At 40.7% G+C, this 14,766-nt stretch overlaps 1 protein-coding gene across 4 annotated transcripts in view; it reads left to right on the forward strand.

Annotated features, from left to right (window-relative positions):
* The window catches only part of wasf1 (WASP family member 1), a 114,755-nt gene that overhangs the window by 87,116 nt on the left and 12,873 nt on the right, over positions 1 to 14,766 (forward strand). For 2 of the 4 annotated variants that reach the window (XM_061900610.1, XM_061900609.1), the window contains 2 exons: positions 2,070 to 2,187; positions 11,773 to 11,862. In XM_061900610.1, the coding sequence (XP_061756594.1) occupies positions 2,070 to 2,187; positions 11,773 to 11,862 (208 nt within the window). The remainder of the gene's footprint in view (positions 1 to 2,069; positions 2,188 to 11,772; positions 11,863 to 14,766) is intronic. The other 2 variants (XM_061900611.1, XM_061900612.1) reach the window with 1 other exon arrangement.

Genomic DNA, 14,766 nt, shown 5'->3' on the forward strand with positions numbered 1-14,766 from the left:
TGTTGAACAAGTATGCCGTGCAGCCGCTTGCGCGATGAGTCAGCAGCCGCACACTAGATGTGGCCGGCCGGCAATTAGATAGCATAGTATTAAAACGGACGCGTCGACATGGTCGAGAGAGACATCTAAGGCATTACCATCACGGCACGCCCTCAATATTGTTGTCCGGGTGAAAATCTGAGAATGTTATCCTGGGGAGGTTTCTGGGATAGGCACTGAAATCCGGAAAACCTCCCGAAAAAATGGGGGGGTCAGCAAGAATGCAGCTGAGCCACATCAGAGTAACCCAAGAGCCACATGCGGCTCCGGAGCCGCGGGTTGCCGACCCCTGGTCTAAGTCTAAGTCAAAAAATTGACCAGTCGAGTTTGAATGAAGACAATTCGGTATCTTTTTAGAAACTAGGCAACCCTATTCATGCCTGCCTCAAACACTGTGTGCTATTGTGCTATGTTCAGCCACTATTTACATACACGCTCCAACTTTGTTCTTGTCGAGTGAAATAGATGCCATAGATCATATACATCATGCAAGGTTAGAAAAACTATCTTTAAATTATTTAACTCAAAGCTTCTTGTCTGCAGCTGACTGCCTATTAGAATGTCAAGCTAATCCTGTTTTTAATTTTCACCGAGCAACAAGTGAGGAAGAGGATAGATACAGTATGTCTTACAAACAGGAACTACAGAGACATACTTCTGTTATAACATCATTAAATGTCCTTTTAAAGTAACTATCCAGAGACCCGAGAGTGAGAAAGAGGCTCTCGGCTGTGTGGAAAAAGTGAAATAAATGTTTCTGGTGTTTTGACAGCATTTGATTTGTTAATGAAGATACTGATTAAATCCCAATAGGACACCTCGTGACGACTACACTATAAAATGGGGGTCCTATCTGTCCCCTGTTGTGTCTTTTTGCAGTTGTGCAATCATTTTCGCTTGAAGAGAGAACCTTTGATGTGACATTTTGTCTGATCTTTTGATTTTCCCACCCTATGGTGTCATACATATACCCTCTGGTGACCATGAGCCACAAAAACCTCTCATAATAGTACAAGTGAGAAGTTATTTGATGGCTCACTTGGGCATATCAAGCAATTGTTCCCACTGTGGATATTAAGCTGCAGCCTGTTTTCTTTTCTTAGAATTTGAAACTCTGTTAAAGGACAAAATAGCATGTCCACAAATGTCCCCTCTTGAGGACGCTGGTTCTCAAGTAGGACAATGGAGCTAACCGTGAACCCTAATTTAGAAATATTAAAGCAGCACTAACTAACTTTTCAACCTTCATAAAATGGGATGATACATGGACTTACAACTAGTTGAATGACACCTCTGTCATGGCCTGAGGGGGGTCTGTATCGCTTTCCCTGGCACTAGGCAACTTTGATGAGGGTGGCAGGAACCCTGTCACACACAAAAAAAAAAAATACCAAATGTTCTGATTTACTTTACGGCATACGTCCCTCCTCCTTTTCCCATTTGTTACAAAAACGGAAGTCGATGCGACTGCTTACGTGCAATTACTGCTATCATGGCAGAAGCTGCAAAACAACCAAAGAAACTAAAAGTTTTGGCTGAGGAGACAAAAAAAGGATGTTACCCGGATAAAAGGACAGTCAAGAATCAACATTGGCCAGGCTTTTGGCGTGATATCAAAGACAAAACAGGATTTTGGACCAAAGCTGCCTTGATTCTGTTCTTTTTTGGGCTAGTAAGTAATTGTTGATACTCAAATCAAAATGCTAATGCTAATGTTGGCTATTGGAAATTTGCATGGTAGCAATAAATAGCCACCAGCTTGATAGTTGGCAGTTCCACACTGACACGACCAGCCACGCAACAAACTGAAAAGTATTGTAAGAAGAAAAAACAATGCGATGACTGCAAACCACAAATACAAAATTTGAGTACAATATGTAGCTTCCTGCAGTGGAAAAATCTGGTCTTCATGGGAATGTGGTGGTCCTTCAGGCAAAACACTACCGCTGTGGTCCACTGGCACGGGCAAAATCAACCAAAACTGAAAGTTATTAAGTGGGGTTTTAAAAACGTAATCTCTTTTTGTGCAGAGATGACGGGAAGGAAGGCCTAAAGTTCTACACCAATCCTTCCTACTTTTTTGACCTGTGGCGAGAGAAGATGCTGCAGGACACGGAAGACAAGCGCAAGGAGAGGCGGAAACAGAAGGTAGGTCTCGTTAAAACTCGATATGTGGTAACTCGCCTTGTTTACACCAAGGGGTATAGTTGGAATCTGTTCGCATTTCATTGCATTGTAAAGCATTGTGAAATATTAAATACACACCGTTTAACTTTTCATTTAACTGTTTGATTAGTCAACGTTTTTTCTTGTTACGATAGTATTCCTGTACTGACACGAACATAAGACAATATTTTTTGCCTGAAGGGCTTAAAAAGATAGTTTGTCCTTTATTTGTGGTTTAGATCCTCCTAATCCAGTGTCCTCAGCGGTGTACATTTGTTTTTGGTCAATTAATTTAGCAAAAAACCCCCCCGTGATGCAAAACACAAACTTCCATTGCAGAGAACGTTGGTTCTCAGAAGGGTATAAACCAGCAGTTATCGCCACACGAGTGAGTCATAGATTTTTTTTCATGTCGCTTACATTTCACACACACCAACAGCCAGAGATCTGCTGTAAAAAAAATTCTGCGGCGTAGTCTTATATTCTGGGCAATAATGTAATTACTCACGTCATAGTGGAAACATGACCAAGATCAGGGTTACTGATCTGTAGTGCCAGCTGGTCCGCTTGATGAAAACACAGCTCGGCGCAAAGCACAAAGGACTACGTGTGATGGTAGTGATTTCCTAGATAATACAAAGCATAACCCAAGGGTCCCCAAACTACGGCCCGCGGGCCAGATCCGGCCCACTGGCGTCCAAAATCCGGCCCGCGGGAAGTCCCAAGTTAAAATTTTAAATCTGTCCTTTCTAATCCATTTTCTACCGCTTGTTACTCTCGGTGTCTCCTAGCCGCTCAGACATATATTGTCGAAAAATGCATTTTGCCATCGATAACGTGACATCGTCTCGCTCGGAATATATATATATATATATATATATATATATATATATATATATATATATATATATATATATATATATATAGGCAGCACGGTGGGAGAGGGGTTAGTGTATCTGCCCTGCCTCACAACACGAAGGTCCTGAGTAGTCCTGGGTTCAATGCCAGGGTCAGGATCTTTCTGTGTGGAGTTTGCATGTTCTCCCCATGACTGTGTGGGTTCTCTCCGGGTACTCCGGCTTTCTCCCACCTCCAAAGACATGCACCTGGGGATAGGTTGATTGGCAACACTAAATTTGCCCTAGTGTGTGAATGTGAGTGTGAATGTTGTCTGTCTATCTGTGTTGGCCCTGCGATGAGGTAGCGACTTGTCCAGGGTGTACGCCGCCTTCCGCCCGATTGTAGCTGAGATAGGCACAAGCACCGCCCGCGACCCCTAAAGGGACAAGCGGTAGAAAATTGATGGATGGATGAATGGATATATATATATATATATATATATATATATATATATATATATATATATATATATATATATATACAAGGTTTATTTGGTTTATCCGTTATACAGTGCTCAATACCATATACGTTAGGTCAGGAAAAAACACAGAGGCTATTTCATCCTTACAAGCCTTTTTCGCAGGTTTCCCTGTTCTTCAGGAGATTTTATCATATATACAATATGATAAAATCCCCTGAAGAGCAGGGAAATCTGTGAAATAAGCTTGCAGGAAAAAACACAGAGGCTATTTCATCCCTATCAAGCCTGTTTATATATATATATATATATATATATATATATATATATATATATATATATATATATATATATATATATATATATATATATGTTTATATATATGTATATATATATGTATATATATATGTTTATATGTGTATATATATATATATATATATATATGTTCATATGTATATATATATATATATATATATATATTTGTATGTAACAGTCTCACTCTCGCGTGGGTTCCTAGGACCACCAAGGAAGTACATGGCTTTGAGCAGTTTGACTTTGTTTATTTTTTCAATAAAAACCTCAGTCCAGGTCGCTTTTCAGCTCCTCTTTTCCGCTCGCTCGTCGTCTGTCTTCGGCTCTCCTCCTCTCTCGCTCTGCGTCAGCTATACCCTTGCTCCTTCCAGTCTCTCCGCCTCGCTCCCTCACATTCACAGCTGTCGCCCTTTTAAACAGTGTGAGAGGATTACTGGATTGTCTCCAGGTGCGCGATCCACGCACCTGATCTTGATTGAGGCTTCGCTCCCGGTGCTCGCCGTCGCCGCCTCCTCGCCGCCATCTTGTACCGGGCTCTGGCGTGCCCTGCCTCTCTGTCGGACTGCGGGCTCCACCTCTCCACAATATATAATATAAAAAAATCCCCTGAAGAGCAACCTGCGAAACAGGCTTGTAGGGATGAAATAACCTCTGTGTTTTTTCCTACGTGTGTGTGTGTGTGTGTGTGTGTGTATACAGCCCGGCCCCCGGCCAGAATTTTTTAACCCATTGCGGCCTCCAAGTCAAAAAGTTTGGGGACCCATGGCATAACCGATTGAAATGACTCAGTTCATATCATTCCTGCAAACACTAGAGCGCTCCTGTTGTACAGACGAACTTTGGGCAGTGTAAACACATGGCAGATCATTGCATTTGACATTGTAACCTCTAAAAGGCCATCATCCACTGGAGTGGACACTTATAGTCTGCATAACGGAAAAAAAACAAATGTCCGCTGCAGAGGATGCTGGTCCTCAAAAAGGGAATATCAGAATATCAACAGAACAATTCAGTTGAATAGCCCTAAACCATGTGTACACTATCTGCCATTTTTACTTTTATGAATCAACACTTCCACCAGTCAACCCTCCTAGTTACGACTTGATTTGTGAGCATTACACATAATTAGTTGTCTTATTCCAAGGCATTATGCACCACTTCTCTGCCTCGGTGCACACACGCACGCACGCACGCACGCACACACGCACACACGCACACACACACACACACACACACACACACACATTTGTTCACATGCAACATAACACATGAATATCTTTAAAACAATTCCAAGAGGGGTAGAGGCGAGAACGAGACGCTTCGACATCTAAATAAGCAGATTTATTTTAAAATGTAAAATTCATCCGAGAAGCGTCACAGTGCGTAATACTTTACGTGCGTCATAGGGTTAGGTTGTTATGCTTGTTTATGGCTGAGGCGCCCTCCAGTGATTTCATTCTAATTAAAGCCCCGGGTGGGCTGAGCTCGTAAAAAAAACCCAAGTTCATTTCCCCCTATTCGACACACTGGCAGTTATTAGACAGACCCCACCGAGCGAGGGGGCGGGGTGGGATTTGAGGCATTACATTCACATATTTTAAGAGTGGTCAAGTAAACATAATGATTGCATGGCGTTGCATCATTTTCCTTGCATTTCAGATGATCACCTATATTTTGCAGTAAACACATTCCGACACACGAATTGATGACAACCTCCCATCTTTTTTTCTCCACGGCCCGTTTAACTTTGCAGCTGTGTAAAAAATAATGGGTGGTTATAATACAAGTAAGGCATGCTTGATAGATGATCAACAAGGACAATAAATCCATGGTGTTAAGCCTCTAAATCCAAATCGTCATTTACAAACCGCACCCTGCCAACTATGTGTAAATAGATTGGACTCTCTGAACTTCCCATAGCTTCTTTTTCATTTTAGATAGGAAACTAGTTGAAACTGACTCAACAACAATTTTGCTGGTTGCAGTCAAGTACTGCACTCCATTTCGCTTCTAAAGCTCCATTTCGTTTCACTCTTAAGGCCCAAGCTGTTTGTTAAAATGCTTTTTTTAATTTCTCTTTTGCTATTTGGGCTTATTGGACCCTAATTAGAATTAAAAACTAAGAATCATCTTTTGAGATGACGTACTTAGTTCATAAGTACACAAAAGTGTACTTCATGTGAAGTGACATGCAAATTTTTATTTTTACACTTTTTTTTCCCAATTTCCATTGTATGTTATACACCACCAGATGGCAGTATAAGTGTCCACAAGACCCCAGTTCAGTAGTGTACACATCTTTGGAAATAAGAGCTAAAAGGTGCTGTCCACGCATGTGGCCACTAAGCCTTTAGAGGTTTTTTAAAGGGGAACTGCACTTTTTTTGTAATTTTGCCGATTGTTCACAATCATTATGAAAGACCAGAACACACGTCTTTTTTTAGAATTCTAAAGATGATAAAATACACGTTTGCAAAATGCGGTTAATGGGAGTCACCATTGTAGCCTTCAAAGCTGTTATGTACAGAGGAGGGAAGGAGACGACAACCAGGGCACAACTGCGGTTCACAAGGTTTATTTAAACCTTTGATGAGACATGGCGTGTGTATGCTACTCTAAGTGAATGAGTGATGACTATGTGTAATATTAATAATGTAAATGTTACCAGGGTTTGTTGTCTGTGAGTGTTGGTTGTATCCTTCGTCGAATCCAGAGGGGCAAGGCGAAGAGGCAGTTCGTGAGCAGGCAAGATTTCGGGGGCAGGAGCGAGGCAGCGTGGTCTGGGTCTGAGCAGGGAGGTCGTGGATCGAGGAAGGCAGTTAGGAATCCGGATGGATGTCGAGAGGCAAGGTACGATCACGGAAGACGGGAGTCACTGTGGAAAACACAAGGGACATGAACAAGGGAGACTCGGAGAGAGAAAAGAACAAAACACAGGGGAGGGAATGCCAGACGTAATGCTTACTGAGAAGATAGCGACGTTCTGGCAAAGGTTCCTCGGGTCTGCTGGCTTTTATGCTGCTCCCTCTCATCAAATCCAGGTTTGTTGATTCTTGACCGGATGCAGGCTTGTTGCTGCTCGGGCGTGCTGCACTCAGCACGGGTGAGGGCGAGTCTGAGTGCACTGTCAGCAGAGGCCTCTGTTGGCGCACTGCTAGCGGAGGCGCATGCAGCTCCAGCCGCCGAGGAAATACGGGTTCGACTCCGCGTCATGACAAAAGCCCTCTAAAACAATTTCAAAACCCACCATCAACCTGTTATGTACATGCTCCAAATATATATATAATGTAATAAGAGACACGTTCACAACAATATGTAATATTTCATATTTACCGTATTTGGTCATTTTATGCATTACCAGAACTTCTTTCCTTAGCGCCTTTATTTCCGTTTCCATAACAGCCGACTTCTGTCAATAAACGCAAGTGTTTTAATAATGGCAGACTTGGCAACAGACAAAGAAGACTACTATTTTTGACCAAATGAAAACGCATAGTCTTATCTTTTTGAAGCTGAATATACGGAGGATGAACTGCTGCTTATAAAAGCCCAATCAATGAGAGCGTGAAATGCAATATGGTAATATATTAAATATTTACCGTATTTGGTCATTTTATACATTACCGGAATTTCTTTCCTCAGCGCATTAATTTCCCTTTCAATATTAGCACATTTCTTACTTACGGCAACAAATGTGTGTTCCTACTCCTGGAAACAAACGTGAGTGTGTTTTAATTATGGCAGACTTGGTAACAGACAGAGAAGACAACTATTTTAGGATGAATGAGGATTCATAGGGTTATCTTTTTGAAGCTGAATATAGGGAGGATGAACTGCTGGTTATAGAAGCAAAATCAAAGAAAGAGTGAAACGCTGGAGCAGACGGAAGCCAAGAGAGTGAGATCGGCGTGACTTGGAGTGCAAATGTGGAACTTGGAGACCAGCGACGCCGATATACTGTAAATGGCGTGCTCACCCAAACTAAACCTGGAAAAAAAGGTCTCCGGCCAGCTGGACCACACTGACGTCCATCAAATGAGTCACTTTAATATTGATCATGCTTGTTATTACTGTACAAACGCTGTCGAGCTAGCTGTGTACAAACAAAACATGAAATGTGGGCTAATAGTTTACAGATACTGTAATATGATTGTTCATGTTTTTCAGTCAGTACAGATTGGTGTTTTATCTCATTGTGTTGTGCATTACAAACTCAAAAGCCATTCAGTTTATGACACAGTAGCTAGCTTAAGGCTAATGTCGTAGCATGTCGTTGCAAGACGATGTGTTACTACGCTAGAAAAACAGTTCCTCTTTGTTCACGCTTACAATAACAATGTCGCTACAGCTTGGTTATTCTATCAATCAATCAAAGTTTACTTATATAACCCTAAATTACAAGTGTCTCAATGGGCTGCACAAGCTACAATGACATCCTTGGCTCAGATCCCACATCAGGGCAAGAAAACACTCAACCCAATGGGATGACAATGAGAAACCTTGGAGGAGACCGCAGATGTGGGGACGTGAGAGTCCAGTCCATAGTGGATCTAGTTAATAGTGTGAGAGTCCAGTCCATGGTGGGGCCGGCAGGGGATCATCTTGAGTTAGTTTACGGAACGTAAATGAAGTATAATTGGCTGTTTTTGGATGCATTTTAAAGTGATTTAGAGGTAGAATTGATTGCTCCCATTAACTGCATTGCTATACCTAGAATGAGCTGCAAAAAAACCCAAAACCCTTTGTCGTCTTGTCTCATATAGGGATTGTGAATGACAGGCAAAATTCCAAAAAAAGTGCAGTTGCCCTTTAAGACATGATTAAAGGGGCTGTTTGCAATCTTTATGCGGATCCCTTGAGGGTGCTAACTCTCCAATTAATTTTTTAAACATTAAGAGGCTTTTAGGCCCGTGAGCAACACAAGCAAGCGCATTACCTTTGTGTGTTGTTAGTTAATGACAGCAATTTGGAGATAGCTCACCTTAGCCATCATTGAATGTATACTCTGCAGTAACGACAACATGACTGCAAATTGTTCTTTGCTTCTACTTGATGACTTTTATGTATGTTCACGCAACGGTTTTACAGAATATCGGTATTAGTACAGTACCGCAATACTAATGAATCATATTCGGTACTATACCGCCTCTGAAAAGTACCGGTCCGTCATCCCCGAAATTTGTGGTATCATCCAAAACTAATGTAAAGTATCAAACAACAGAATGATAGGTGATTAATACATTTCAACAGAAGTGTAGATGAAACATGTTAAAAGAGAAAGTAAGCAGATATTAACAGTAAATGAACAAGTAGATTAATAGTTAATTTTCTACCACTTTTCCTTAATAATTTTGACAAAATAATAGAATGGAAAATGACGCAATATGTTACTGCATATGTCAGCAGCTAAATTAGGAGCCTTTGTTTGTTTACTTACTACTTAAAGACAAGTTGTCCTGTATGTTCACTATTTTATTTAAGGACAAACTTGCAATAAGAAACATAGGTTTAATGTACCCTAAGATTTATTGTTAAAATAAAGGCAATTTTTTGTGGTCCCCTTTATTTAGAAAAGTACCGAAAAGTATCGAAATAATTTTGGTACCGATACCGCTACCAAAATATTGGTATGGGGACAACACAAGTGCACGCACACCCTGCTCCCTGCTTCAGACCGACAATAAATTTTTATCCAACAGTGGTAATTGTGAAAAATACATACACTTTAAAAAGCATATATGTTCTGTTAAACCGCGAATAGAAACATAAGCTAGCCGGTGGTGTTCTTGTTATATTTTTCGGTTTAATAAATGCTGTGATGAGGTGGCGACTTGTCCAGGTTGTACCCCGCCTTTTGCCCGATTGTAGCTGAGATAGGCTCCAGCACCCCCCGCGACCCTGAATGGAATAAGCGATAGAAAATGGATGGATGGATGGGTTTAATAAATGTAACTGCGAGCAAGTTGAAAACAGCCCGTTTAATCAGCAATCAGCTTTTTTTTTCCTCAGTCAATTATTACGCCCACTCTGGAGCTTTGTTCAAGATTATACTGGAGGCCTCAAATATGCAACGGCATTCTTAAATCAAAGTAATCTCCTGAGTGCCAGCATCCTCTACAGTGGACTTTTGAGTTTTTGCATAAGAAGGCTAATTCCCACTGAAAGTTGCAACTCTAAAAAAAAAATTAACCAAAATTGAGAAGGATGTACTTGTAGATTGAATACCTGGATCATGCTGTGGCCGGCACTGCAGCGGCCAGGGATTAGCGGCGAGTGACAAATGAGTAGCACCACAATGGAGACCTACTGTACACGGAGTCCTGATCACATTAGCATCTTGTTAGCCTCAACAGATTAGCTGGAGGATATTTTCCGAGCCAGTCGGTCAGAAGACAACCCTGATTTATTATCATTGTACTGTAACTGTTAGGTCTGCTCGTGGAGAGAATGGAGTAGCTTCAACCCACAAAAATGTCCTTTTTAACCCCTTGTCCGGGGTTGCTATGGCAACAAGTCAAGTCCAATCAAGAGGCAGCAGGCTTGAGCAGAGTGATGGAGACATACAGTACAGTTGTTGAAAATTGACGGACTGAAAAATTTGCAGCTCAGGATAACGGACCATGAAAGAAATATATGTCAAAAAAGTTATGTGTCGGTTAAAACCGTGAAGGGTGAGTTTCATCAATGATTGCCAAAAAAATTCTGAAGTCAAACACAATATTTTGTAAAACTATGCTTAAATCTCATGAGTGTTCATTCAGCTTTAAAGGCTAAAGTGTGCTTTTTTGTCTTTGGGATGTCGCCTCAAATAGGTGACGATAACCATTGATACAGGTATAGAACTTACTGCTGCATAGAAAAAGATGTTTAATAAACATGTTAAATGCATAAACAATCTCATTCTTCTTGAGTCTTTTTGCATGTGGAAAATTAGTAACGACTAATAACAAACTATATTTAGTTGTGGTTAATCAAAAATAATCCACACACCCCTGTGATCGAGCTGATACAAAATAATTTCATCATTCGACAGCACAAGTAAATGTTAATTACACAAATTAGTTTCACCAAGCAGTGGTTAGCATCAAAAGTAATACCTATAAAATGTCTCTAGGTGGCAGTAAAGCTCTGCAAGCACCTTACTGTCAGCACACCAGGCACTGATATTACCAATTCCAGGCAGGGAAGAATGAAAATACACCATATTTGCAATCAATTCTGTTCAAAATTATGCCAACTCAATCTTTGTTCTTTCTGTGTTTTCTTTCTGTTTTGTTTAGTACCACAGCCCGTTTAGGCGGCAAGCTCGGCACCCTCTACTAACCTTGTTGCTTCGCCCTAACAAAATCTTGCAAATTGATTTAAATTCCTATGTTTTTGGTTTTTACGCAAAATGTTCTTCTTGATGTAATATTAATCTAAAAATGTACAGTATGCACAAATAACATTAGAACAAGAGTAAACAGAAGCTTAACTATATAAATGCCTCACCTCTAAAAGGTGCCTGTTCCACTCTGCAGTTGGGTAACGCCCCAAGTAGGGCTGCAATGACTAATTAATTAATAAAAAGCTTTGATTTATATTCGCTTACTTCATTTTTTTATGAGTGTAACTAAACAAAATTGATACAATCCGGGCAGCATGGTTTGCATGGAACTTTAAATAAACAGGACATAGTTTCCACACGGCCGCCACAATAGAGCACGCTTGAAAGCGATGTTTTCTTTCTGTTTTGATTCGTACCGCATCCGGTTTAGGCAGCAAGATCAGCACCCTCCACCAACCTTGTTGCATCGCTCTAACATAATCTTGCAAATTGATTAAATTCCATATAAAAGTTGTGTATTACGATCAATCCTAATTTTTCTTCATCCCATTTATGCTTCCCAGTTTGTACTCCGCATTCCAGCGTCTAACCTACTATAACATCTGTGCAGCTGGAAATGCCTTATCATGCGTGTCCCGAGGGCCTTATAAGCGTCCTCTCCGAAACCCCTCCTCCTCCTCCTTTCCTCACCCGCCCGGAGGTAAGCTCTTCTCCCCCCAGAATGTCCTCTTTGCCAGGGCATCTGCTTTCCACGCAGTGAAGCCTGCAGCCCGACTCTAAAGCACCCCTCAGCGCTCCTCTAGTAAGCGCCGCAACACTTGACTTAACTGTATGCAACTCATCTTTATCTCCTATTGATCTCCCATTATGTATATGCCGCATCATATATAGATTCAAGTCTATAAAGTCGAAGCGTGCGGAATACAAATCCTGCACACTGCTTTGAAAGAGGAGCTCTCCTCTCCAAAGGTGGGTTGAAATGCTAATTTTTCCGTACGACTTTAAATATCACTCCAATAAATCACTGCATACATCCACTTAAAATAATAAATGATAAATGTGTTGTACTTGTATAGCGCTTTTCTACCTTCAAGGTACTCAAAGCGCTTTGACACTACTTTCACATTTACCCATTCACTCACACATTCACACACTGATGGAGGGAGCTGCCATGCAAGGCGCTAACCAGCACCCATCAGGAGCAAGGGTGAAGTGTCGTGCTCAAGGACACAACGGACGTGACGAGGTTGGTACTAGGTGGGGATTGAACCAGGGACCCTCGGGTTGCGCACGGCCACTATACCACTGCGCCACGCCGAATAGATGCCACACCATGCATAAACGTCCCCTCCTTTTTGTTTAGAAATAAAAGTGATTAAAGTTCATGCAAAAGTAAATCTCCCTCTGTAAAGCTGAAGTGAACAGTTCAAAGATAAATCATAAATATTAACATTATTAAAATTAAATATATTGTTACTATAAATGTTTAATAGTATTTTATTTATTTTTTGCCAGAGAGACTTAATTACGTTCATGTTTTTGGTATAGTTTTCACGCAAGATGTTCTTCTTGACGCAATATTACTCTAAAAATGTACAGTCTGCACAAATAACATTAGAATGACAGTAAACAGAAGCTTTCTGTTATAAATGCCTCACTTCTAATAGTGAAGTAAATTATATTTATATAGCGCTTTTCTCTAGTGACTCAAAGTGCTTTACATAGGGAAACCCAGTTGAAACCCAATATCTAAGTTACATTTAAACCAATGTGGGTGCAACTGGGAGCGGGTGGGTAAAGTGTCTTGCCCAAGGACACAACGGCATTGACTAGGATGGCGGAAGCGGGAATTGAACCTGGAACCCCCAAGTTGCTGGCACGGCCACCCTACTAACCGAGCTATGCCACCCCAATAGGTGCCTGTTCCTCCCCAATTAGAGGTGCAATGACTAATTGATTAATAAAAAGATTTGATATATATATTCTCTTACTCCGATCAATTTTGTTATGAGTGTAACTAAACAAAATTTATCAAACCCGGACAGCATGGTGTGCCTGGAACTTTAAATACACGGACATAGTCTCCACACGGCCGTCGCAATAGAGCACACTTGAAAGCGGCGGTGTGTCGCTGCCGTGATCTGTGAGCTGGCGTTTTGTTTTATTAATGGCTGTTTTTATTTTATTAATGCACAGTGTAATATAGCGTTCATGATGTGCATTTATTTAAAAAAAAAATGGAGGTCATAGCAAGCAGAATAATTGTTGTATATTTCAACAAGTTTCCATAAAATGCGCATTGAGGCTAAAAATGGTGTTTTATCCAATTACTCGGTTAATCAAACAAACTATTAATACAAAATAATCAATAGCTGCAGCCCTATCCCAAATTATTTACCCATTAGCTTAGCCACAGTTCTGCTAAACCGGTCCCACAAAACATGCATAAACCTACACACGTTTACTGTCATATATAGGGCTGATCATTGATTTCTGTCTGTAGTAGTTCTCTAGTAGCTCTATAGCAGATCTGGCCAAATGAAGGCACGGGGGACGCATGTGAACCGTTAAGCTTTTCAATCTGGCCCGCCGGACATTCCCAAATAATTTTGGGGATATTTAAGATGGAAACTGTAGCTGCCATTGTGATGTGCAGTGATGTTTTCAAATGAGCGTAATACAAAGTATTTCAATGGTTGGAATCTGCACTTTTGCATGTTATACTAGTTACTATGGTCATCTAATTAGTTACTACAGTAATCTAAGTCACAGCAGCTCAGACGAGGCACCAAGCAGTGTGGGTGGGGAGCGTTTCCACAGAGTGTTTCCAGAGCGAGCTTGAAATGCGGGTGTCAGGGACAGATGCGGAAGGAGATTTTTACAACAAAGTTCTAAAGTTTAGTGATATATCAGATATATAAGATTGTAGGTGTTTTTGGTTTTTTTTACCCTTCGCATTCATATTTCGGTGTTTGTTGCATTTTTGTTACGTTTCACTTTAATTGTAAAATATGTCGATCAAGAGAGGGTGTGAGATTAATATGTTGTCAATATTCAGTGTTTTATCGTTCATAGTTAATATTATAAATCACACATTCTTTATTTTCATGTAGATTCTGTTCCATTCTGTTTTTTCAGGCAGTCTGTCATAACATTTTAAGCATTCAATCAGACATTATTTTGAGGTTTTGTATTAATGTTCTTAAAAATAGATATACCGGCCCACAGACACATTATCTTCTCTAAAGGTGACCCCCCCGAGTCAAAATAATTGCAAGGGCCTGCTCCATAGCATTACAAGGTGCCGCCATGCGACATTATTTAGCTCCTGTAAAATGATGCCAGTCACATTTCATGTTCACACGCCACACAACATAATATGTAAGAATAAGGACATGCTATGCTCCAGTATGAGCAGTAGGTAGCAAGTAAGGCACATCAATAAATCACGTGTTCACCTGCATGAGTGTTTTGAATGCATTCCCTTCCTTGTCCTCGATTCCAGGATCATCTTTTTGTTTGTTTGCACCATACCTTACAGCTGTATTATTTTTTTGAGTGTGCGCGTGTGTCCGCCACACTCTATTCTCTCCACTTTGCATTA

The sequence above is a fragment of the Nerophis ophidion genome, linkage group LG05 (genome assembly GCF_033978795.1).
Source record: "Nerophis ophidion isolate RoL-2023_Sa linkage group LG05, RoL_Noph_v1.0, whole genome shotgun sequence".
Taxonomy (NCBI): Eukaryota; Metazoa; Chordata; class Actinopteri; order Syngnathiformes; family Syngnathidae; genus Nerophis; species Nerophis ophidion.